The sequence below is a fragment of the Apus apus genome, chromosome 1 (genome assembly GCF_020740795.1).
Source record: "Apus apus isolate bApuApu2 chromosome 1, bApuApu2.pri.cur, whole genome shotgun sequence".
Lineage (NCBI taxonomy): Eukaryota > Metazoa > Chordata > Aves > Apodiformes > Apodidae > Apus > Apus apus.
Window position 1 is genome coordinate 15211276 of NC_067282.1, and position 25708 is coordinate 15236983.

The following is a 25708-nucleotide window of genomic DNA, read 5'->3' on the forward strand; positions in this document are numbered from 1 at the left end:
CCAGATGACCAGCTACATGTGAACACCCCTTAAATCCTTAAGTAAGAAGAATCCAAAGGTGTCACCAACTGCTCTATTTCAGTGGGGCATTCTTCAGTAAGGACAAAACAAAGCATACCTGTAAGGCAGCTACAGGGAACAGCTGTATTTATGTGCGTCTTTGCAAGTCAGTAAACAAGATTATATCACTTTCTGTTTTTCATCCTTTCTGGCACACTACTTCATCAGCATTTCTTCTATAATCACTAATTAACCACACATGCTAGCGTTTTCCAGCATAATATTTAACATTGCACACAGAGAGATCTCTGCCAACATTTGACTGTTGCACTGGCATGTTAGGCATAGCTGGAAATACTCTCCCACCAGAAAGCTTACTACCCCACAATCTACTTTTTTTTTTTTTTAGAACAATTTGAAATTCATTCTTCCCCAATTCTGCAGGAGTCTCAAGCTTTCTGGAGTATTTTCTTGTTCTTTGAAAGCTTCATTAAAACAATTAATACATTAAAATGATCTCCAGCTAAGTTTCCAATGTCCTTTTCCCAGAATGACGTCTTATACTCCACCACAAACCACATGCTTCTGTTAAGCAAGAGCTAATGGCTCACAAAGTGAGGGCTTCTGGGGACTGACAAGAATGATTCCCAAGGATCCACACTTCTGAAGTTTTACATAGACTTTCTTCAGTAGTAAGGAGGATAAAGGGGAGCAGAAGTTGAAGGGAACACAACAGGCCTTACCAGGTGGAAGACATGAGAAACAGGTCTCCTTTTATCAGCTGAAAAATTGTTAATTCCACAGTTCTCACAAATGGAAAGGAACAGACCCAGCAAAGTGGTGGGGGCAGAAATCTTGTTCATAACAACGACCTTCACTAGCGGGTCCAAGATATAAAGTATGTACTTCTGGCAAAGCGGCTGTGTTATGAACGTGCTTCTCACCAGCAGATCATAAATTGCTCTAAGTCTGGAAATCATCCTGGGACATACCTCACACAGGTGTAACAGGAGTATTTAATTTCATATTACATCAGATTTTAAAATCTATTAATAAAGTGTACATTTGTCTTGGAGAATCTGAATTCTGGTCAGTCACATAGGTGACAAGACTGTATAAAACTGACATAAATAACAAGCTTGTCTCATTGACCTCATCAATGTTTACAAATATGTAAAGGGTGAGTGTCAAGACGATGGAGTTAAGCTTTTTTCAGTGAAGACCAGTGATAGGACAAGGGGTAATGGATACAAGTTGGAGCATAGGAGGTTTAAGATGAATATCAGGAAAAATTTTTTTACTGTAAGAGTGACAGAGCACTGGAACAGGCTGCCCAGAGAGGTTGTGGAGTCTCCTTCGCTGGAGACATTCAAAACCCGCCTGGATGCCTTCCTGTGTGATGTACTCTAGGTGACCCTGCTCTGGCAGGGGGGTTGGACTAGATGATCTTTCGAGGTCCCTTCCAACCCCTAGGATTCTATGATTCTATGATTCTATGATTGCCTTAAAAAGCTGGGATTAGACTTTCACACTAGAACAAATTCATACACTTAAAATTTTCTTAGCCAGTACACATAATCTGTTCCCATTGCCCTTATTGCAAATATTTGTATTTGAGGCACTGCAAGCTGCTACAGTTGAAAGGCAAGTCTAGACAAATTCAGGCTGAAAATGAGATCAAATTAAAGCCTGGGCCAGTGGTTAACTTAACAATGGATTATAGCAAGTTTAAGCGTTAAAAATAGTATTTTTAAATAATGAAACAAGTATTTGCTCTAAACTTAATCAGAAATGTGTCACTGCAATGAAGCAATCATGTGGTGAACTATTACAGCCTGCTTAATGAAAAATGCTTGAATAAATCTAGTTCTTCTGGTCTAAAACTTGCTTACAAGTTCTACAGGAACTCCTCTTGCAGAATTTACTACCCTATGATGAATAAACCTGTGTTTATAACAGTATTCTAAATCTACCACAACGGCATTAATTGAAAGGCCACTGTCAGTCTTGGAGGCCTAACACATCAGGCCATTCCTTTGTAACATCCTACTTCTGCTGAAATCATTCAAGTTACAGTGGCATAAAACAAGAGAAAGATCTTGAAGACTCAAAAAATTGAGCTTTTGTTTAGAGCTGAAAGAGTTGTTGAGATCAGTCTTTCAGCTCAATATCCACATGGTGATCAGCATCCACAATTGGGAATAATGATAATGCACAGACAAAGGGAGTAGGCTTCAAGGTAAGATAAAGATTCCTCAAAGTCCTTCCACCTTAAAATAGCATTAATGCATCATTTATCAGAATGTTTATGTTAGCTGTTTTCATTCTTAGCTCACAACATACCTCTCAATACGAAAAAAAAAGCCAAACCTAAAGAATAATAATAATATGAAGTATATTATGTTACTCTAAACAAATGCAAATATTGGTCACATTTCACCCTGCAGCGACATGTAACTTCTGCTGAGAGTGCCCTTAGTTGCTGGCACGTAACAGCACATTCTGTGATCTCCTAAGTATGAAGATTTAACGGTGCATCTTGGAAACAGATTTTCACCTTCAGGCAACTGGTTCAAATAATCTTGCAATGAGGCCTTTGCTTACAATGTACATGCACAGACACAAACAAGCTTAATGCTATTGAAGTCAATGGGATGGAAGTACATGCCTGCGTGTTCTCTTGATTGAGGGACAAAAAGTAAGGCTCTTGAAAAGAAGAGGTTCAAAAACGGGTGTTGGAAGGTGGGACACCGATGGAGAATTTTGCTAAGTATTTAATAACCAATAAATCTCAAGAGTCAAACACCCCAACCTAGTTTCTTCCACTAAGCCAACATAAAGTCCAAGATGGGAAAAGAAGAAAATCATCAGAGCTCTGACACTTAATGGATTGTATATGACTGATATTTCAAGAATATCAACATTACATCCATTTTCTGCAAAGGACCGTGGTAAACAAACATAGCTAGTCCTTTATACTGGTACGAGACTTGCCTTTAAGCTGTTTCCACATAAATTCTTTAGTTATATATATTTTTCATCAAACTAACTTAGTATTTTTAAGCACATGAGACTTGCACTATAATTTCATAGTTAAATCATGCTTGAACCATGTACAATAACATTCAATATAAAAAGGGATCCTATATCAGGTCAGCACATCTACAGGCAAACAGAGCTTTAGAGCTGGTTTCCCATGTGAACAAACCAAATATATAGAATCATAGAATCAGGGAATCACAGAATGGTGTGAGTTGGAAGGGACGTTAAAGATCACCTAGTTTCAATCCCCCGGCATGAGCAGGGACACCTCCCACTAGATCAGGTTGCTAAGAGCCCCATCCACTTGTTGGATAAAGAACTGGCTGGACGGTTACCCTCAAAGAGTGGTGATTTAACAGCTCAACGTCCAGATGGAGCCCTGTGAGGAGTGGTGTTCCCCAAGGGTCGGTACTCAGACCAGTGCTGTTTAACATCTTTGTCGGCGATGTGGACAGTGGCATTGAGTGCACTCTAAGCAAGTTTGCTGACGATACCGAAGTGTGCGGTGAGGTTGACAGGCTGGAGGAAAGGGCCACCATATTGATGCTGGCCTTAGCGCGGACGCCCACTCACCACAGCCACCGCAGCCCAGAACTCCTGGGCTCAAGCGATCCGGCGGGCTCAGCCTCCCGGCAGCTGGGACTACAGGCACGCGCCACCGCGCCCGGCGCTATGTGATTATACAAAGGTGTGGGCAGAAGCCTCTCGCCTCCCCCCACCCCCAGCAACTCCCCCAGCACTTCCCTCAGACGAGACAATTTCAAGGAATCCCGAAGCTGCTCCTGGAGAAAGTCAGAGAGTTACGAGGGTCAGAAGGGCTTGAGGTCGATGGGTCAACGATGATGGGCAGATGGTGTTTTCCCAGATGCCGGCCACGAACGGAAGAGAGAGAGAGAGAAGAAGGAAGGCAGACAGAGAGGCGAGGCGAAGCTGCGAGAGAGCAAAGCAGGAAGGAAGGAAGTTTTCTTCTGTCATCTCCGACCTTCCCCCGAGCCTACGTAGATATATGGGATGGAATATCTCTGGCCAGTTTGCTGTTCATCTAACCCAGCCTCCCACGGGGGGGGCACAAATCCCCCCGCTGTGTCTGAGCCAGCAGAGCAAAGGCACGACTTTGAGGGCCCAGCAATTCTAAAAACATTCCAGTGTCTTATCAACCTAGCAGAACACGCAGTTGCTAGTTGAAGAAAGCTCACTGAAAAGAAAAAAAGGAATCAGCAAAAGAAAAACTGGCTTCATCCTGGCTCAAACCAGGACATGAGGCCACCCAGTAGGACCTTGACAGGCTTGAGAAGTGTGCTCATGCAAACTGCATGAAGATCAACACTGCCAAGTGCAAGGTTCTGCACCTGGGTCAGGGCAATCCCAAGCACAAACACAGGCTGGGAGTAGAAAGGATCAAAAACAGTCCAGAGGAAAAGGACTTAGGGGTGATGGTGGACAAGAAGCAAACATGAGGTGGTAATGTGCACTCGCAACCTAGAAAGCCAACTGCATCCTGGGCTGCATCAAAAGAAGCATGGCCAGCAAGCCAAGGGAGGGTATTCTCCCCCCTTTACTCTGCTCTGGTGAGACCCCACCTGGAGTAGTGTCCTGTTCTGGAGACCCCAACATAAGAAGGACATGGAGCTGTTGGAGCAAGTCCAGAGGAGGGCCACGAAGATGAACCGAGGGCTGGAGCATCTCTCCTACAAAGAAAGGGTGGGAGAGGGGGAGCTGTTCAGCCTGAAGAAGAGAAGATTCCAGGAGGACCTCATAGCAGCTGTCCAGTACCTGAAGGGGGAAAGCTGGGGAGGGACTGCTTACAAGAGCTTGTAGCGAAAGGAGAAGGGGTAACAGATCAAAACTGGAAGAGGGAAGATTTAGGTTAGGTACATGTCTGCTTCTCAATCCCTACTACTGAATGTTTAACCTTTGAGCAAATTGGCACCAATAAGAGATAGGAAGAGACTGCAAAACATGCTGTCTCTACATGTGAAGAGAAAACAGAAAGCCAGGTAGAAAAAGCACCATCTGTTAATGACACCACTCAGAAAAAGGCTGCAGAATGGGAGCACCCTTATCAGGCACCAGGGAATCCATACTGGCTCTCACCATAAAGACTGAAAACTCTTAAGAAACCAAACTTCGTTGATTTGCTGCTCACAAAACAACTTGTCACTCATAAAGGTATTTTAGGAACTCACTAATTTGTATCTTCTCTCTTTTAGTTTCAATCAGTTTCTTAATATGCTGCCACTGTTTGTACAGCAGTATATCGTTTGTGCGCTAAAACTGGACACCAGTGTGCTAGTTCTGCATTTTAGAAAGGAATGGAAAACAAAGCAATTTGGAACATTTTCTTATTACCAAGGGTCAGTTTATCAATACTTAACATGATCACTTTCTATAAATACACCAAGGAGTTAATTCCAAAGACTGAGAAGCACCCAAGCCAGAGGACAGAGTTCATCTGGGACCAAACAGATGTAAAGCTGGCAACAGGGAAATCATGGCCAGGATTACAGGAAGGCTGCTAAGCAGCTTTGGTACAGCCCCCATGTAGTACCAGCAGTAACACAGACTATACTATATTTAAATGGAGCTCACTTGACCTGTATACGGGAACTTGGACAGAAGCAGCTCTTCCACCTGCAGTGTAAGCTAAAAAAAGACAGAGGTGAAACACCAGCACATATTTTAAGATGAATAAACATGTGAATTTTAGCAAAGGATTTAATAGAAAATGTGAAAAGCAGTAAATTACGTTAGGAATATTGCGTAGCAGGAAGACAGATAGAGCTCTGTTGATGGGGAAACTGTCAGGCCTTAGAAAAGATGTTGATTTAGCAGAGTACAGCATAGAAACAAAAAGGCACGAGAAGTCAAAGACAAACTGCGGGTAGTGTGAGGCACGACTTACCCTTCCTAAAAAAAAAGCTAGAAATGGGAATGAGCTTCACAGAGAAATGAAGGACAAAAATAGTTCAGTCAAAGAATGAAAGGACAACCAAGCTGAGAAGATTCCAGTCATAAAGCAAAAAGCCCTTGGAAGTGGACTATAGCTTAGACAAACTATAGGCATGCAAAATGTAAAGGACACTGCATACCCTACTCTCAGGATTAAACATGTTTATGTTTGTTGCTATACCTAAGCCCCAACTGTCACCATTTCTTAAGATCAAGCTGGTAAGGAGGAGAAGAAAGAAATCTAACAGTTCTGAAGTCCATGAAGATGTCAAGTGAAAAGATGGAGAGATGCAGGAAAAGAAATTAGGACCTTAGCTTTATTTTCAATACCTGATAAAAGCCTTCAAGGAGTAGAATAAAATTAAGAGAATACATGCTATTATTATTATACATGCTATTATTATTTTCAGTTCCTTTGTTCTGTACTAGCCTCTCCCCCAGTGGACAGCTATTCATACTAAAAGATGATTAATGCTGAAATCCTTTGGTTCAGATCACATCCAAGTGATCTTTTTCAGTGTGTCAACAGATAATAATCAGAGAAGAGGACAAACAGCCATTGCGTGCCCAAATCATTATCTCCAACATGTTCTACACTTCCACCTTTGCTTTTCTGTTTAATCTAAGGTCAATAATAAGAGCCAAGGAGGAACTCATAGGATTGTTGGTTTGTATGTCTTGGTAGGAACTGCTGGAACAGGTCAAATAAGTAATTCAGTCTCATATCTTTCTTCAGATAGTACTTCTGCATGGTTCCTCAGAGGGCAATTTAAAACTACAGTACACATAAGCAATTTTGTAATATTAGGTAACAAAATAAAGCATATTTTTGATTACAGATATTTTTTTTAATTATATTTAGAGTCATAGCCCTAGAAACACTCAGTTAATGTAATGATAGTTCCTATTCTGTTTCATTCATGGACAAGTTCTCCACACTGGAAATAATGGTAGCAATGTAATTATCTTCAAGGGCATATGGTCACATAAAGAAATTATTAGCATTGCTCAAAACTTATTAAACCATTTGTCTCACATTAGATGTAATCAAATATCCTTTAGAAATATTCTGAAACAGGACTTCTACCACCTGTACTTTTGCAAGTGAATTTATTGTGTAAATAAATATTTACAAGACCTCTAGAGAAACACTGGGTTTTTTCAGTTAATTTGGCTTCCACCATCTATTCCAAAGAGGGTCAAAGAAAAAAATCTCACCTTAGCCTTTCTGCACTGTGTTATTTATACACTCTCCACTTCTGCATTTCTATTCACTAGCTCTTACATATTTTTTTTGGTGCAATTTGTTTACCCAAATAAAAGATGCCTCACAGCTGTAAGACAAAGAAGCAAGTCTTAAAGTTCCCACTGGACATGTCTGTATTTCTTCAGGTTTGTATTATTGGTGTATCAGTATCTAAAGCTTTTCAAGCTTCACTTTGAAAAGACAACTGATTAATAATGGTATCATTTAAATTACAAGGTATTTGTGGGATGGAAGTCCAAGCTTGCAAATACCTTTTTTAACATCACTAGTTGGAAGGAAATAATGTAAAGGACTGAATAAGAATAGAGTGAGATCTTTTCTTGAAAATAATGGAATGGGGCACACTGAGCTATGATGTTTTATTTGTGTTGCAAATGCAGCACATGTGAAACAAAAACTGTATTCAGCTGTCCAGAAAATCCCCAGTTTCTAATTGCAATTACTTTGGATTCAGAGCAACTGCACAAAGCTAAACAAACCTTGCAGACTCATGGTGTTCCAACTGAGATACAAATCTCAGACTAATGACTAAAATGTGATTTACCTCCTCTACTTCTCCCATGCAGTCTGTAATCTATAATATGTTATGCATATGTTCTACTTCCAAATGGGAATTACACATTAACTACCTTTACTGGTAAGTTTAGATATATACACCTTATGTCCATCCTTAATGGCACAGAATCTCTCCAGACTCTTACTTTCATTAACTTAACTCTTACATATTTCAAGAAGAGATATTATTTTTCTTTTTCAAGAAGAGAAATTCCTTACCTCCTATGACTTTGACTTTCTTCCTTTATGTGTTTAAATTCTATTATCTGAAATACTCATAACTCTCTAAGAAATAAAAATATGACTGGATGGGGATTTCTGAAAGCTCTCAGTACTGTATTCCCACTGAAGTCACTGCTAGCTTTATCCCACACTCCAGTGGGATAAGTGCTCAGGCAATGCTGAGGTCTGATTTTGTTTTGTAGTGCTTCCATAAATGGACTTCTAGATACATACAAAATCTATTTTTTAAATACTTTAGCACTCAATAACATCACCAGTGTGAATCTGCTCTATGCTTATATTCCCATTTGTGAGGTTCCCTAATAACTATTGAAACTATTGGCTAAATTGAGGATAAAAGCCTCAAAGGTATTTCAGTTCTATTAGTTTTCTGAAGATAAGCACGAAAACAGTGAAGAGAGACTGTATTAATGTTTCCCTGGGAGCAGGGAAGCAAAATGAGCCTCATCCTCACTGGTTAGCAGGCAGTCCAGAGGAAGAACATTATTGTATGCCTTAACACTGAGAAAAGTTTCAAATGCAGTTCACATTTCACAGCATAGCCTATCAATGCAGTACAAAGTCTTAAGAGATCAGGTTGCACTACTTCTGCTGTTGAAAGAATTACATTTTATTTGAATCCAATATACTTAATACAGTTTAGGCCATAAGATAGTAATATAGTAAGTAAGGTTTGATAGTAAGATTTAGGTATTTTATATCTGCATTTAGATAGATTTATGTTAAGCAAGGAAATGCAACTTAAAATTCTAAAGATGTGGGGAACTATTTTTTTTTCTTCGTTTTTACAACTGCTAACGAACAAGAGAAAACACTGTCTTACAACACAAGTGATAGGCAGCCACCAGATATCTCCCATGACACAGCCTGAGGTGCTGGAACACATGTAGCAGTCAATGTCTGCGTATGCTACAGCTGAAGGTGTAGGAAGGAAATCTGCCAGCAAAGGTCTCTATCAGCATCATGTCTGAGTGGGTTTGGTCAGGATGAGGGAAGAGAGGAAAAGGGGAAAGTGGCTTCAGTTGAGCAGTGAGACACAGCTGCAAGGACTCAGAAGGTAGCGAGGTAATGGGTTCAGAAAGTGTAGATTCATGTTTGAACTTACATGTTAACATAACGAGACCGCACCCAAAGGTATCTTTCAAGAAACCACAAGATTAATGATGTTCCTGGCAGTTTGGGAGTCTATATTCAACCAACACCTTTTCCTCCCAGTACTTCCAACTCTGCAGCAACCTCTGGCTCAACTTTTGTGACTGTGTACCTTCAACCAGGCACTGTCAAGAGCTGCTTCCTTACAAGCAGTGATTTCAGTCCCTGCCAGAAACCTCCGACAAATTCATTCTCTGTGAGTCAGAGCCCAGTGCCATTATGAGGTCTGTAACAGCTGGCAGGGGCAATACTTACTAACTCAGTTGACCTCTGTACATATAAATAATTGCTAACACAAGATCTTGTGCAAATATATGCTGGTCTAAATATATCTAATGACTGCCTGTGATCCTAAAGAAGAAAAGCCAAATCTAATCCTAAACCTGCCCTTCTCCCAGTGGTAGTGTCAACCCTCCACATTTGAGCCCAAAACTAGTAGTAGTGAATGCTATTGTTGAAGCTCACGCTCCCAGAATAAGTTGCTAGTACCACTCACTAGTCAGAAATAACTAGTATCATGCCATTGTTCATCACTCCAAATAAATCTTTTATCGTAAACATGCTGCATTTTTAAGAGATCAAGAAGACCCAACTCACATTTCACATAGAGAGAGATAAAAACTGGAGTAATTTTAGGTACTTCTCTCCCCTTCAATTATAAGGGAAGCATTAACAAGATGCTTCATTTTTCAAACGACCGAAGTTTGGTAAAATGAACATTCTTTCTCTACCAGTTACATTTCTGCCTTATTTAAACGCACAGTAAGGCAGACTGGATCTTAATAGAAATGTTTAAGAATCCCTTAAGCACAAGGCAATCACACACATTCTTATGTATGTAAGTACGTACATAGGTAGACAGACACACACACACTATTCAAAGGCCTTCAGCTAGGACCTAAGACAAAGGGACTGACTTAATGATGTATTTTCTGATCTGCTCTGGAGTTGGGAAGATGGGTTGGTTCACATATTAGATTTCAGCTGGGAATTAAAGTTGCTAGTAGGAAACGTAGCTTTATAGCTTTCATTTTAATCTGAGTTTTTATTTTTACTTTTCAGGCTTGTTTTTTTTTAAAAAGAATATTTAAAGATACAACCATTAAGAATGTATTTGCCTGCAATTAAATGAAACTTAGCAAAATCGGGTAATTCTTTCTGTTTCCTACGAAGATGAGCTACACCTGATAGTATTTACAGCTACTTTGTCTCACCATATATTTCTTGCACATCCTGAATGTTATATCAGAGAACATATTCATAATAATGAAAATTATTGTTTTGACTGTGATTTGCATCAAGCTGCATTTGGATAGAAATCAGAATTAAATTAAAATGTGCACAGCCCAGCATTTTAAATAGCTCTTAGTTAAACAAAATTACCTTAATTGTGTAAAAAATGTCAGAAAAAGACGTACCATAACATGTTTTGCATTCAAGTTTGACTTAGCAACTAAAGGAAATACTGCCTATTAATGAACTCCCTATTCACACAACAGCCATATTTCTGAAATGATTCATGGGCCTCAGAATACAATAAAGCAAAATTTTAAATCTTTATGAAAGCATCCATGCAAGTATGTTCCTATTTGTATTTTGGATGTTTTTCTCATGCAATGCTGACTTCATACACATCTAGTTATTTCTAATTACGGATTGAAAGAGCAAATGAATAATTCTGTTTGTGTTCTGTTCATTCTGTGTTTTTTTGTAAGCCCAAACTGATTTCTCAATTTTGAGTGAGCTAAGCAGAATGAAAAAAGAATATTCACTCTACACTTGCCACATAAATTGAAACCAAGAATAGTAAAGGAAAAAATTATGTAAGCAGCAATTGAAGTCTTAGATTTTGAAAAAAACATGCAAACACCAGCATTCAACCTACTGTAAATATAGAAAATACAGGTATTTAGTGAACTACATCCTACTGTGATACGATTGCAAAACTTGAGCTGACCTCAAGGGATAAAAATAGTTCTTCAGTTCCATATATAATTAAGAAAATTTTAGTTCAGAAGTTGCCAGAATAATCACAGGAAGAGACAGTAAGTGCTAGAGGATAATACAGCTTATAAAAAGACTGAGTGATCCTGATGGATTTGTGAGACACAATGCCAGAAATTGTTTACTTTTAAGACTCCTCAAATACATCTTTTCTTTGCACATAGGATGCTCTCTGCCTACCAGATCTAGAGGAAAGCACACATGAAGAAGCTGCGCCTCCAGTTTTCTGTAATATTCCTTCATCCTCTGCAACCCACAGGGGAGAAAAGCCATAATTGTTTTGTATAAAGCTCAACGAGATCTATTCCTTCTCCATTTCTCTACTAAAAATCAAATAGTGTGAATCTAGGAATACCAGACAATATTGGAAGCAAGGACATCACTCAATTGTGGCATTAACAGCTTCATCTCAGTTTGAGTCCTCGCGGCGAAGATGTCTAAAAATTGTCACACTGAATGCAGTGTAGTGTGGAAATCAGGTGCTAATTAAGTCATCTGAACACCTGAACTTTTGCAACACAAAAGCTGTAAAATAGATTAGCATTTTATTTACCAATCATTAGTAAGAGCTGTACAGCAGCTGAAATTACACTACATGAATAAGGTCACAATTACAGTACTTTTGTACAAATTGAGCACAAATACACAATATTGAAAACTGTATTATTTCCAGTCCTGGGAGCAAGGTGAAGACAGGATATATCCAGCATCCATTTTCCTTGGGAAGTGAAAATGGCACACATGAACACAAAATTATGCAACAGATATGCCTCCTGTGAGGTGCATGTGGACTGGCTCTCCCACATGGCTCAATGAGGAACACAAGACTGAACACATCATCCGTTTCTCCTAGCAAAAGCTGCACTACCAGATGGAGGAACTGCAAAAAGTCACATTTGGCAATATATCGGATTGTTTGCTGGCATGAGGCTAAGCTGTGGCTTCAGTTCTTCAGGCAAAGGGGAGGAGGCAGAAGGGAGCCCCGTCCAGCACATGGGGGAACGAGGGGATGCCCTTCCATGTTCATCAGCAATACACGGAGCAGGGACTTCAGCAGTAAGTCTTAACATACTATCCAGCCTGTTCCAGCCTCTGCCTTAGTTCTTATGTACAACAACATCCTTTCTATTGCACTGTGTTTGTATACCTAAGAGAAGAATTCACTGAGAAACTAAGGCAGGGCTGTAGCTCCTTCCCTGTCATTGCCTGACACTCAGTACATGGCTAGTAATGCACATGGTCAACTTGTATTATCTTATCCGTTAGTCCTGCTATGTGTGGCCCTACAATTGATCTAACAAGATTAAAGATAACATCTTTAGTTCTTCTGTTTTATTTACTTTGTACAGCCAACAAGGATGTAGTAAATTTCACTACATACCTAACATGACTTAAAATTTCATTTAAAATATCACATTTCAGGTTAATCCCACATGTTTACTCATCCGGCAACACTGGGGTTTTTGCCCTGGCAAGAACTGAAATGTCTCTTGTTGCCAAAACCTTTTTTCTTCTTCCTTTATTTCTTGTTTTTTATCTTTGCCTTATTTGCAAGTATTTGAAAAAGGTTTGTGAGGGCAGTGCTTTTTTTTTCAATACTGTAAAGGTGGAGATTTGACAGGTACTAGAAATCTTCAGGTCCTGGTATTGTCAGTCTGTTCTCAACTTCATTTTTCTGGGCCTCAGATGTCAGCATCAAAAAGTCAAAATGTACCAACTTTTTTACAGAAATGGTGCATAAGTGTGTGAAAAGAAATGTACATTGCCTTTGAAATAATTCAGTAACCATGACAGTTTATTAGTACCCATCGTATAAACATGCACAGTGTATCTTGGATGTGGAATGCTGATTTCTTACAGAAGTTGAGCTACATCCCTGGTGGGAGCTCCCTGGGCTTTTTCTTGTCAGCTCTTCCAACAGACCTGCCTCACACTCTCTGAACAGCTGTGCCAGCTGCTGCTACTGCACAGCTAAGAACCTCTGTCAAAATCAATTTACAGAAACACCCAGCTCCAGGTGCTGGCATCAGATCCTCTATTTTTACTGATAATTTTAAGACATTTTAAACTGGCAATAAAATAATTATAATACAGTGAAGTACACGCTGATTTGTATGTTAAGTTTAGGCCTTTCTTTAGCTGTAGTAAATGTAAAATAAAAATAAAAAATCAATAAGACTGATTTATAATAAATAAGCAAAGGAAATGTTTGTCTCCTACCCATGTGAACAGAAGGGAAACAGAAGCTGTATTAGGTGATCAGGCTAGCTTTCCTCTCTACAAACAAAGCAGCTGTGGGCATTTCTGTTCTGGTTTGGCCAATAATTTTTAAAGGCCTTCTTGAAGATTAAATGCGAGACATATGTTGCCAAAATTCATAGAATCATAGAATCCTAGGGGTTGGAAGGGACCTCGAAAGATCATCTAGTCCAACCCCCCTGCCAGAGCAGGGTCACCTAGAGTACATCACACAGGAAGGCGTCCAGGCGGGTTTTGAATGTCTCCAGAGAAGGAGACTCCACAACCTCTCTGGGCAGCCTGTTCCAGTGCTCTGTCACTCTCACAGTAAAAAAAAAATTTCTGATATTCACCTTAAACCTCCTGTGCTCCAATTTGTATCCATTACTCCTTGTCCTATCACTGGTCATCACTGAAAAAAGCTTAACTCCGTCTTCTTGACACTCACCCTTTACGTATTTGTAAACATTGATGAGGTCACCCCTCAGTCTCCTTTTCTCCAAACTAAAAAGACCCAGCTCCCTCAGCCTTTCCTCATAAGGGAGATGTTCCTCTCCCTTAATCATCTTTGTGGCTCTGCACTGGACTCTTTCCAGCAGTTCCCTGTCCTTCCTGAACTGAGGGGCCCAGAACTGGACACAATACTCCAGATGCGGCCTCACCAATGCAGAATAGAGGGGGAGGAGAACCTCTCTTGACTGACTAACCACACCCTTTCTAATACACCCCAGGATGCCATTGGCCTTCTTAGCCACAAGGGCACATTGCTGGCTCATGGTCATCCTCCTGTCTACCAGGACCCCCAGGTCCCTTTCACCTACACTGCTCTCCAGCAGGTCAGCCCCCAGCCTGTACTGGTACATGGCATTTTTCTTCCCCAAATGCAAAACTCTACACTTGCCCTTGTTGAACTTCATCAGGTTTTTCCCCGCCCAAGTCTCCAGCCTGTCTAGGTCTCTCTGAATGGCAGCACAGCCTTCTGGTGTGTCAGCCACTCCTCCCAGCTTGGTGTCATCAGCAAACTTGCTGAGGGTACATTCTGTGCCCTCATCCAGGTCGTTGATGAAGATGTTGAACAACACCGGTCCCAGTACTGACCCCTGAGGGACTCCACTAGTCACGGACCTCCAACTAGATTCTGCCCCATTGACTACAACTCTCTGACTTCTTCCTTTCAACCAGTTCTTGATCCACCTCATTGCCTGATCATCAAACCCATACTTGATCAACTTGTCTACAAGGATGCTGTGGGAGACAGTGTCAAATGCTTTACTGAAATCAAGACAGACCACATCTACCGCTCTACCATCATCCATCCACCTAGTAATTTCCTCATAGAAGGCTATGAGGTTACTCAAACATTACTTACCCTTGGTACAACCATGTTGACTGCTCTTGATGACCCCCATGTCCTTGATGTGCCTAGAGATAGTGCCAAGGACAAGTTGTTCCATCACCTTTCCAGGGGTGGAGGTGAGGCTGATTGGTCTATAGTTACCCGGGTCCTCCTTCTTGCCATTCTTGTAGACTGGAGTGACATTTGCTATCCTCCAGTCCTCAGGCACCTCTCCTGTTGTCCATGACTTACCGAAGATGATGGAGAGTGGACTAGCAATGACCTCCGCCAGCTCCCTCAGCACCCTTGGATGCATTTCATCCGGACCCATCGATTTATGGATGTCCAGATTACTCAACTGATCCCTAACCCAATCCTCATCTACCTTAGCAAACTCCTCCTTTATCTTGACTTCTTCTGGGGCTATATGAAACTGGGGCTCATGGGGAAAGCCTGCAGGAGTAAAGACAGAGGCAAAGAAGGCATTCAGCACCTCTGCCTTCTTTAAATCCTCTGTCACCAGGGCACCCACCTCATTCAGCAGTGGGCCTGTATTGCCTCTGGTGTTAGTTTTGTTGGCTATGTATTTGAAAAAGCCCTTTCTATTGTCCTTAACCTGACTCGCAAGGTTAAGTTCCAAGGAGGCCTTAGCTTTCCTAATTGCCTCCCTACATTCTCTGACAACAGTCCTATATTCCTCCCAAGTGACCATCTAATGATGTGTACTTCAATTTACAAACATTTCATTGCAAATGCATATATAGAAATACATTCTATTTCTCCTCTGAGAGACAAAAAAAAAAAAAGGCATTGCCATTGTAAGGCTGTAGGGAGAAATATACCTGCAACTCTTGAAAAATATCCCTCACATATTGAAAAAAAGCCTTTAAAGTCATTCTTCAAAAACAATAAAAACATATAAAGTCATGATCTCTTCTTAATGGCCTTCCTCTATTTCCTTATGCACTAGATGAAACTAAATCCAAGGAATATGCAAAGAAACAAAACCATAATAACAGATTTCCCTGTTTTGTTCTGGGATTTCTTTGCAGGTTTCTTTGCTATTTAACTCCCACATCACAGGAGCTGTTTTCAGACAAGCACGCAAGAGTCAAGATATTATTTTTTTATGCAGGACATCACACTGTTGTTTTGTATGATTCTCTGTTCCCCAAAAACAGCTATCCACATGCCCTGTTATTTCACCTCAGTATGTCACACACCTCTGAGCCTGCAAAAATGTTGGCAACTCTGAGCAGGAAAGTGGACAGGAAGCAGGACACTACAGACAGCAAGGCCTCAGAATTTTAAGGATGGCTGCATCCTGGTAAGGATCTTCAGTCTTTGCCCACATGTAATGACTGCTGTGGGAGCCACTTCTGCCTCTTCAAGCTGCTGGGGCTGGACCCCTACAGTGAAACACAAGGTATTGCCACGTAAGTCTTACTGCCTGCAGAAAACTGTTACCAAATTCATGAGCACTGCCCAGTGAAGGCCCGCTACGCCTGCTGTGACTGGTTAAGGGACTGGGGAAAAAACAGGCTGAACAGCCACACTGGTCCACTTCTCATTCTGCTCTGCTTGGCACTGTGGGAATCATGCTAGTCCAGGATTGGTCCTCAGATGTGTCCTAGAGTATGGCATGAAGTTCCTCTGTGGTGCAAATAATTTTTTTTTCTGGAGTGATGCTTGTTTCCACGTTGTCATGTGGCCAAGGGATTTATTCATGTCTTCAAGTCTGCTGGGAGGCAGGCTGGATGTATGGAGATGGGGATGTAACATCAAAACCTGTCTCTGCTGTGCAGGTCCGAGGACAGACCAAAGACACCTCAGCATCACTCAACAGTGCTGCAAAGGTGGGGTTGCCACAAGGATCCCCTGCTCTCCATTCCTCAGAGGCACAGCCTGAGTGCACTGTACAGTAAATGTGGGGTGCACTGTCAGAAAACTGACTTTGGAGGTTCATGTGTTTGCATGTGCTAATTATGTACAAGCAGATCACATATATACTATAAGTAGCCAGGTCACTAGTATGTGATGGAACAATTTTATCTCTTGCTTAGAAGAGATAACTTTGCCATTTTCTAGGACCTAATGACTTATGGGAATTGGTAAGAAGTATGCCCCACGTCATTAAACTTCCCTGGGTGACAAGTTCTAATTACAAACAAAAAAAGAAAGAAGAAAGAAGCTGCGTTGGTCCATTTCCACAAATAATCTAATGGCATTATTACCACCTACTCACTATTTTTGTGCAACACATCTGTCACTGCTTTGCTAAAGCAAAGGATTTATCCTTCAAGTAACTTCCTAGTTGAAAAACTAAGGGCACAATGGTACATAAAGGGTTTCCAGATTCCACAGTACTTCTTGTAATCAACATTCTATGTACCTATTTTTATCCCTTCTCTCTAACCAGCCTGGGTCTCTGCTTTATCCTCAATTCAGTTTTACTGTGAGTCACATCAGATTAGAAATACATTCAACTATGAGAAAAATCTTCTGCAACTGATCCAAGAAGAAACAATAACAAAAACCTATGCGTATTAGACTTGGAGCCTCTTTAAAAGTAAAAAACAAACAGAAACAATGCAAGATACTGAAAAATACTGACAGGTCTCCTTAAGGTCTTGCCTAGAAATGTATCACAGCAGAAGTCTCTTGTAGGATATCCTGTGTATGACACGTAAGATTGTCAGGAGAAAAAGGAGCAGGACACACTGAACCCATGAGGCTTTGTTCTGTACTTTCACCACACGACATGTAACCCCATCAGCTCCCCCTTCCTCTGTATCAGTGCAAAGGATTTGGGTTTTTTTTTCAGTGCACGGACTTCAACTGAGTATCTTAACTGTGAGTACTATAACACTTAACTACATAAGCACCCCACTACAAGAAAGATATCAAAGTGCCAGTGTGTCCAAAGAAGAGCAATAAAGTTGGCGAAGGGTCTAGAGCACAGGTCTCATGAGGAGCAGAGGGAAGTGCGGTTGCTTAGTCCGAAGAAAAGGAGGCTGAGGGGAGACCTTACAGTTCTCTACAACTATCTGAAAGGAGGTTGGAGCAAGGTGGTAGGCAGTTTCTTCTTCCAAGTAACAAGCAATAGGATGAGTGGAAATAGCCTCAAGTTGTGCCAAGTGAGGTTCAGACTGGATATTAAGAAAAATTTCTTCACCTAAAGAGTAATTAAGCATTAGCACAAGCTGCCCATGGAAGTGGTAGAGTGACCATTCCTGGAGGTATTTAAAAGCCATATAGATGTGGTGCTTAGGGATGTAGTTTAGCGGTGGACTTGCCAGTGTTAAATTTATGGTTGGAGTCGATGATCTTAAAGGTCTTCTCCAACCTAAATGATTCTATAACAAACTCATCACTGAATGCTTAAACATTTTATTTTATCCTGTATAAATTCATGCAACCCGTGTGCCTTACTGCTGCAGTTAAAAGCTGGCAAAAGTTTTGTCACTGGTTTCAATGCAAAAAAGGTCAGAATGGCTATTTTTCCAGTTTTTCATGGACCTAGTGTTTAATAAATATTTTTACAAACTCTAACATCATAAAGACTCAATGCACATCAGGGCTAATTGACAGGAATTTTGTACAGAAGGTAAAAGTGTGTCCTCCAGCACCATCTCCAAGTATGCAGAGCCCTGACTGCCAAAGCAGAATTATGGGATGCTGGGCTTCACAGCATGGGACACAGATCAAAAAGGAAGAATGAAACTGAAGATTACTCAAGTACAATAGGAAGCTCAAGACCATATAGCATTTATTCCCTACCCAAAATATTAGAGCCAACCCCAAACTCCCAAAAGAAAATCTAGCCAGTTTGACACTGTAAACAGGACATTTCCGTAACTTTGTAAACCGGAGATTGATTTGAAATAAACTGTCAAGTAATCTAACACAATCCAGTATTTTAGCCAAGAGATCCTCACCAGAAGCAATGATGTAAATGGTCTCTTTTATCCAAAATGTGATACAATGTAATCAACCTCATAAATATAATAGCAGGATTTTTTGAGGCAATTCTTGAATACAGCTTGAATCAACTACCTAAAAGGAGTACTACTAAACTTTCCTGCATTAGTGGGCAAAATATTACTACAGAGAAAGCCAACACAGAGCCTTCATGGTATTTCTTAGGAAATGAATTTAGTATGCTGTATTTCAAATCCCTGCATTACTGTTGCTTTCAAGCCAAATTCCATACATCACATAGCTAACAACCTCACATAAAGAAGATCTTAACTACATCAAAAAGTCATACTCAAGTATTTGTGTAGCAGTTCTATGTTCAACTAGGACTTCAAAAAGTTACATTAAACTTGGGGTTGGTTTTTTTTTAGTATTCTAAAAAAAAAAATCCCTTGGTACAGTATCTTTAAGATTTTAATGCTAATTTAGAACAAATTATATTAAGTATATTTATTCTCATTTCCCTGTGCATGTGTCCTCTGATTTATGCATTATATATGTGCATACATAATATACTAGATAATATGTGAAAGATACAAAATATATTTATTCTGTGTATGCACACACATAATATTCATGCCTATGATACACAAGCATTTTTTACTAACAGAATATTTGACAAATTTTGTAAATACTCTTGCTTCACCATAAGTTACAGAATCACAAAGTTTTTGAGTTGGAAGGGACCTTAAAGATCAGAGTTCCAAACCCCCCGCATGGGCAGGGACACCTTCCACTAGAACAGGCTGCTCAGAGCCCCATCCAACCTGCCCTTGAACACCTAAGGGATGGAGCGCCCACAACATCCCTGGGCAGCCTGTTCCAGTGTTTCTCTAGCCTTACACTGAAGAATTTACGCCTGATCTCTAACCTAAATACCGATATAGTTCGTTTTACATGACATTGTCTCACTTACATATAAGCTATTCTAGCTTTCTTACCACAGAATCCTGTAGGACTGAGCCTCTTGACTTTAATTGAAATATAAAGATCCTCAAAGTTAAGGACATGAAGAATGTTATTGCACTAATGTCTTCCCGTGAGTTTCCTATTTATGCCCATTGCTAGGTGTTTTATACTACCTCTCTGTGGAATCACAGTGAAATAAAAACAGTATTTGAGAAGTTTTAGCACTGTTCCGTTTTTAAGAATCAAAGCAATTCAGTTATCAAGTTTTGTCTTTTTAAGAATCAACTGGCCTAATTATGTTTCATACAAATATATATATATATATATATGAAGAAAAAAAAAAAGAAAGAAAGAAAAGGAAACAAGAAGAGTTGAGACACTGGCTGGAGAGTTTATAAGTGAACAGACTTCCACTATATGATACGCATCTGCCTGATAAAATGTGTTTCAAAGCTCCTTTGCAGAATTCCTCCATGCTGCTTGCTGCTGAGTCAGTTGGAATTCTCATGTAATATCCTTTGATATTTCAGTTCAGACAGCTAATTACACAGATAAGAGACGTCATCAAAGTTAAATAATTGTAGACCAAAGTGCATTACTACAAGTAAATCACTAAGTTGTTTTGGTTTGTTTTTTTTATCTGACAAAGCCTAAAATACACTTTTTTCTTTTTTCTTTTTTTTTTCTTTTTTTTTTTTCAGAAGAAAAACAGCCAGGAAAGTAATGCTTAGAAAAGCAAATTTAGGTATTTCCAGTTGACACGTTATGTTGCCAGAGTCCTTTAAAATAACCCATGTATACAAACCTAGTATAGAACTAGTATAGAAGAACTCAGTAAATGCATTCCAAAACTGAGGCTTCCTATGCCACTAGTGATACAAGAGACATTTCAAAGTGATAGGAAAGAAACCTCAACTATGTCTTTTCCCAAGAGCAGACAGTTAACAGCTATTTGGTGAGAGAATTCTGCCCAAATCACTGAATGCTTTTCCCTGCACTTAGGCACAGGCCAACACAAAGGGAAGGGGAGAGTTAAAGTCCTTTGGACAGGCCATTGAAGAGCCAAAAGATGTTGTCATTTCCCCAGAATGGTAAACTGCAATTTTTCTTTGTATTTGGTGGTGCAGAAGAAAACCAAGTATGGAAATTCCTATTTATTTTTTGTTATTCGAAATGAAAACAACCAGAGCCCAGAATCTTATCTCAAGTCATCTGATGTTACTGTCTCAAATCCACATCAGAAGATACTGATTCCATGGCCTTCAGTTGTTTACACACTGAAATGATTTGACACTATGCTGTCTGTTTTGTTCTGCCTTTTCTTTAAACTTTGGATTTTAAAGTTTAAAATATGTATAGTAATGCACAGTCTGAGTGTACAGACAAAGCATACTTTCCTAGATTGTGCATTCATACAGATGTTTGTTCGGTGACAGATAAGAATGAGCAACAACTGTTTCAGTTATACACCATACAGTAAATATTGTTACTTAGTGCTTTTCATCTCCAAGTACACATAAACAGCCAAAACAGCAGAAACAAAATATCATACTTCTTTTAATTGGCAGCATTACCTGCATACTGTAAACTGAGAAACTGAGGGAAAAAGAACAACAGAAGCATCTAGAAGCCCCTAGATTGTTATTCTGCCAAACTTCAAAGGACTTAAGAGGTTACAGCATTAAAAAACACTTTAAATAAATACCACTACATGTGCTATAAATGCAGTTGGCATCTCCAGGACACTTTAAAAAATTGATTAGTGCTACACTGGACAGCTGATTCATCAATGTCCGTCCTTCCACTAGGACAAGAGGATGTCTTGTGATGAGGTTATTTATATTCTTAATAACTTCAGCAGGAAGTACAGTCAGGTTAGGTTTGGTAGTCAGTAAACAGCATTTTTGTTTTATGTGCTGCCCTTCCTCTATAGATTTCTTCCTAGAGCAACCTCAGTCTTAGGTAAGAGCCTTTACAAATCAGCCAACCTCTTTTAGCTTAAAAGAAGAAAGACAATCTCAAATCATGGCACAATGCAAAGGTTTGTTCTGGCCGAAAGCAAGACCAAGCGTCTGTATTAAAGCTCTGCTTATGCAGTATCACTAGTTTATCCTGCTTGGAGATAACAGAAAACTGTTATCCAAATGATTGTTGTCTTTTTGAAATAAAATGCAGATGATCTTGGACTTGCCAAGATATAATACTTTAATTTAAAGAGCTCAACAGACCTTGCTTCCTCTCCAGTATCTCAGTTCCACAAAAAAATAATCATGAGCATCAACCCAGGACATAATATTAGATTTTTATACCTGCTGTGCATTTTGAGAGACTGTTGGAACATGTTACTCCCAGTGTATTCTGTGCTTAGATCCTATTTTGTATTGTCATGTCTGCAAATATTTAGAAGGCAAAAAAACTGTCTAACACAGCAATGCAGCCCACATGTCTTTAATGCTATTTCAGCGCTTTAGACCAAAACAAGACACAAACACCACTGAAAATTATAAAAGACAGAAATACTTTTAGTGGCCTACAGCCAATTGTGGTCTAAACACTTTGCTCATGAGCTCATCATATGCATGCAACATTTGGAATACAGCTCATAACCTTTGGCTGCACAAATACAGACCTTTAGTCAACAAACTAAAAGAACAGTTTGGTTCATTTGAGTAAAATCAGGCCAATCAGCAGCTGATGTGCTTTAGATGCTGTGACTGGACACCCAGCTCCACTTGCTATACCAGAACACACCATCCTTTCCAGAGGGAAAGCAAGAGAATTCCCAAGCACAAGCAGAGTGTAAGGCTGCAGCATGCTAAGGGTCTGCATATGGTCTTCCTAAAAGTGTGTTACCTCCTCAGTACATGGAGAATCTGCTAAAGGTCTGCACAGGTGTTTGACTTCAGCATGGATGAGTTTCGCTATGTCTGTAAGCCTGATTAGCACGTGGCCCAGGGAGGGTTAAGGTAGCATGCCATTTCATATAAATCTGCTGCTTTCAAACAGCCCCAGAAAAAGTCCACCCTCGTACACAGGAAGTGCAGCCAACACAAGTTGTGGAAGATAATTTTGAAGGTACAAAGCTTAATCACGTTAAATGATCACAACTAGGGAAAGAGAAATTATCTAATAATTTCACACAGGCTTGTTCTCTTCATCACTTCAAGAAGCAGTTTCATCTTCTCTGGAGTAAAAAACCCATCACACTGCCAGTAAGCTGAAAACTTTATTTGTATTAGGTGTTACCAATTTCTTCAGACTCTACAGAAAGATCAGTCAGACACACTTTGAAGTTCCAAGTAAATCACTGCAGTTTTCCATGAAAAAGCTTGATTGGAGTTTCTCTTGCAAGAAAGTTGGCTTGGCTTAGCTTAATTCAGAGATGGTCTCAGGTCTTCTATGAAGTTTAAGATGACAGGCTACCAAGTCATGAAGCTTGATAAAATACACAATACTTTTGGAGGATTAAACAGAAATAAGGGCTATATGCTTTTATTAGAAACTCATACATTTTTAATGTTTTTTGACATCCAGACTTGCTCTCTCAGTTGTAAGAAAAAGCCTCTTCACCTCCTCTAAGCTTTCTTTCAATGACTAGGAAAGGCATACAAAGGATTATTAAGTCCAAGATGGCTCCAAAGCTGAAACAAAAACATCTTCCTGAATCAACTGTATACCCATTACACACATTGTATACATACTGAAAAATAAACACTGGCAAATATAGAGTACAATCTTGGAAATGGCTCAAGTGGCTGAGTTTTTGAAAAACGTTTATAAAATATATAAGTTCTGGCAACTGGAAGACATAACTTGAAGACTGAACTGAACTCTGTTCATTTTTAGGGAGAAGATCTTGCCTTTCTCTCCGCAAGAAGGTATACACACCACCATGTGCAAAAGCAGGTCCTCTCACATATAGCTGGAACACAACAGGCTGCTCCCCAACCTGACGCTCACTGTTCTTCCCAAACTGAGATGATCTGATTTTCTTTATCTCGAATCACGAATAAGTGGATTCCAAAGGTGAATCTCAGTGGTACTATTTTTATGGAGCCTCCACATTCATTCACTACAGGGCCACAGCACATGGCCACGCTGACCGCTCACTTGAGGCACTTGTGTCTCACACAGCTGCGCTGCAGACCCTCAGCTGTCGAGGATATCCTCTGCCGGCAGCTCGCAGGGGGAAATGTGCCAAATTTCACACACGGAAAGTGAAGCCACCCTCCCTACCAGGCGGGCAGTGTCTGAAAGCCCACTGCCGCCCTTCTTGGTGCTCAACACCGCTAGGCATCCCAGTCCTGCCGACCGTGAGGCAGGCACAAGGGACGAGTCTTCGTGGAGCAGAGCGGGACGAACACCCCGCCCGGGCCCAGACCCTCCCGCCAAAGCAGCCCTCCACCTGGACAGATGGAGGACGTTACCCCGGGAGCCATTTCAGGAGCCGAAAGCGGGAGAAGGAGTCACGCTCCCGCCGAGCACCCCCGAGGCGACACCGGCATCGCCCGCGCCCGGCCCAGCGCCGCCTGCCCGCCCTGGCCCGCCACGCACCGCCCCGAAGGGACCCCGCAGCGGCCTCGCTCGGCCGGGCCAGCCCTTGCCCTGCCCGTCGGCACATCAACGGGACACAGAGCAGACGGGGCCCGCGGGTGCCGTGGGGCTCCGGGCAGGGCCCTCTGAGGCAGCTGGGACCGGGCACCCCGCGTTGTCACGGGCGAGGTGCCACCCGCAGGGGACGCTGAGGGCGCCGCCGGCTCCAAGAAACCTCCTGGAAGTTGCCCCGAGTTTAGGACCGCCCGGAGGAGCAGCCCCCGCAGCCCACACCTCCCTCCACCTGGCCGCACGCTCCCGGGCAGACACCCGCCGCCCTCGGGGGACTGGCCCCCGTGCCCCTGCCGGCCTCCCAGGGACGGGACCCCGGCCCAGACAGACCCCCCGCCGGGCTCCGGGGACGTGGCCCCCGCTACCGGAGAAGGGGGGACAGCAGCCCCCGGCGCGCGCTCCGGGCTCAGGGCTTCCTCTGCAAATGCAGCCCTTAGGGTTAAAATAGGCAGAGAGACACTTACCATCTCGCCTGATATTCGAGGATCGCAAGGCTTTTATAGATCCGCTCTGGGCAGGGGCAGTGGTGCCCTGACGGCTGCAAAAGTTCGCACAGACGACAGCGTAGAGGAGGAGGAGGAAGATGAGCAGTTGCATTGGGATCGGCTGGGAACGGGACCGCGTCTCTGCAGAGAAGCCGGCTCTTCCCACCGAGGGTGCTTCCTTTTCTCGTGTTCTTTCCCCGTTCCCGAACTTTAGTTTGTTGTTGTTGCGGGCTGCTTGTGTGTTTGAGGGATTTGTAGGGAGTGGGGGGGGAAGAAACAACAAGAAGACACACACAAAAGAAACCCCAAAACAAAAAACACCACCACCCGAAACAGCAGCCGCAGCTGCTGAGTTACTCTCCGAGCTGCCTCCAAACTTCCTGCATGCAGAACTTTTCTACCGCGTGTCTGGGGCCGGCCAAACTCGGCAAAGGTGAGAAATCCCCCGCCGGGTTGGCCGCCCCCTCCCTCGCAGGCGGGGGGCTGCCGCAGCCGCGCTCCCCCGCGGCCGCCCCGCCCTGCTCCGCTGCCGGGCTGCGCCCGCCCCGCCCCGCCGAGCCGCCCCGGGGTCTGGAGCGGCGGGAGCACCTCGGGCTGCGGGGCAGGGACCGGAGAAAAGAGGCCGCCCCGGGGAAGGAGGCGGCCCGGGGGCAGGGGGGGAGGCAGGGAGAGGCAGGGAGCAGTGCCCGCGCCCTCCGTGAGATGCCGGTCGCGCCGTCTCCAGCCCGAGCAGAAAGTGACAGGAGAGGTGGTTCGAGGGAGGCCTGTCCCCCCTCCGGGACCCGGTGGGAACCGTATCCCATGGGCTTCCCGCCAGCGAACAGGCCGCGCACTGAGGCGTCCTGTCACCTGCGGGACCGCAGCGTCCACGTGAAGGTTATTGCTTGGGCTGGCATTACTCAAATTACTTAAGTTACACCAGGAAGGGTGAGGAGACTTGGTGGA

The 25708-nt window shown here is 42.0% G+C and overlaps 1 protein-coding gene across 2 annotated transcripts in view; it reads right to left on the minus strand.

Annotated features, from left to right (window-relative positions):
* The window catches only part of PDGFD (platelet derived growth factor D), a 140159-nt gene extending 114924 nt beyond the window's left edge, over positions 1-25235 (minus strand). For both annotated transcript variants that reach the window (XM_051608985.1, XM_051608976.1), the window contains exon 1: positions 24743-25235. In XM_051608985.1, coding sequence (XP_051464945.1) covers positions 24743-24875 — 133 coding nt within the window. In that variant the 5' untranslated portion in view covers positions 24876-25235. The remainder of the gene's footprint in view (positions 1-24742) is intronic.
* Positions 25236-25708: the final 473 nt, after the last annotated feature.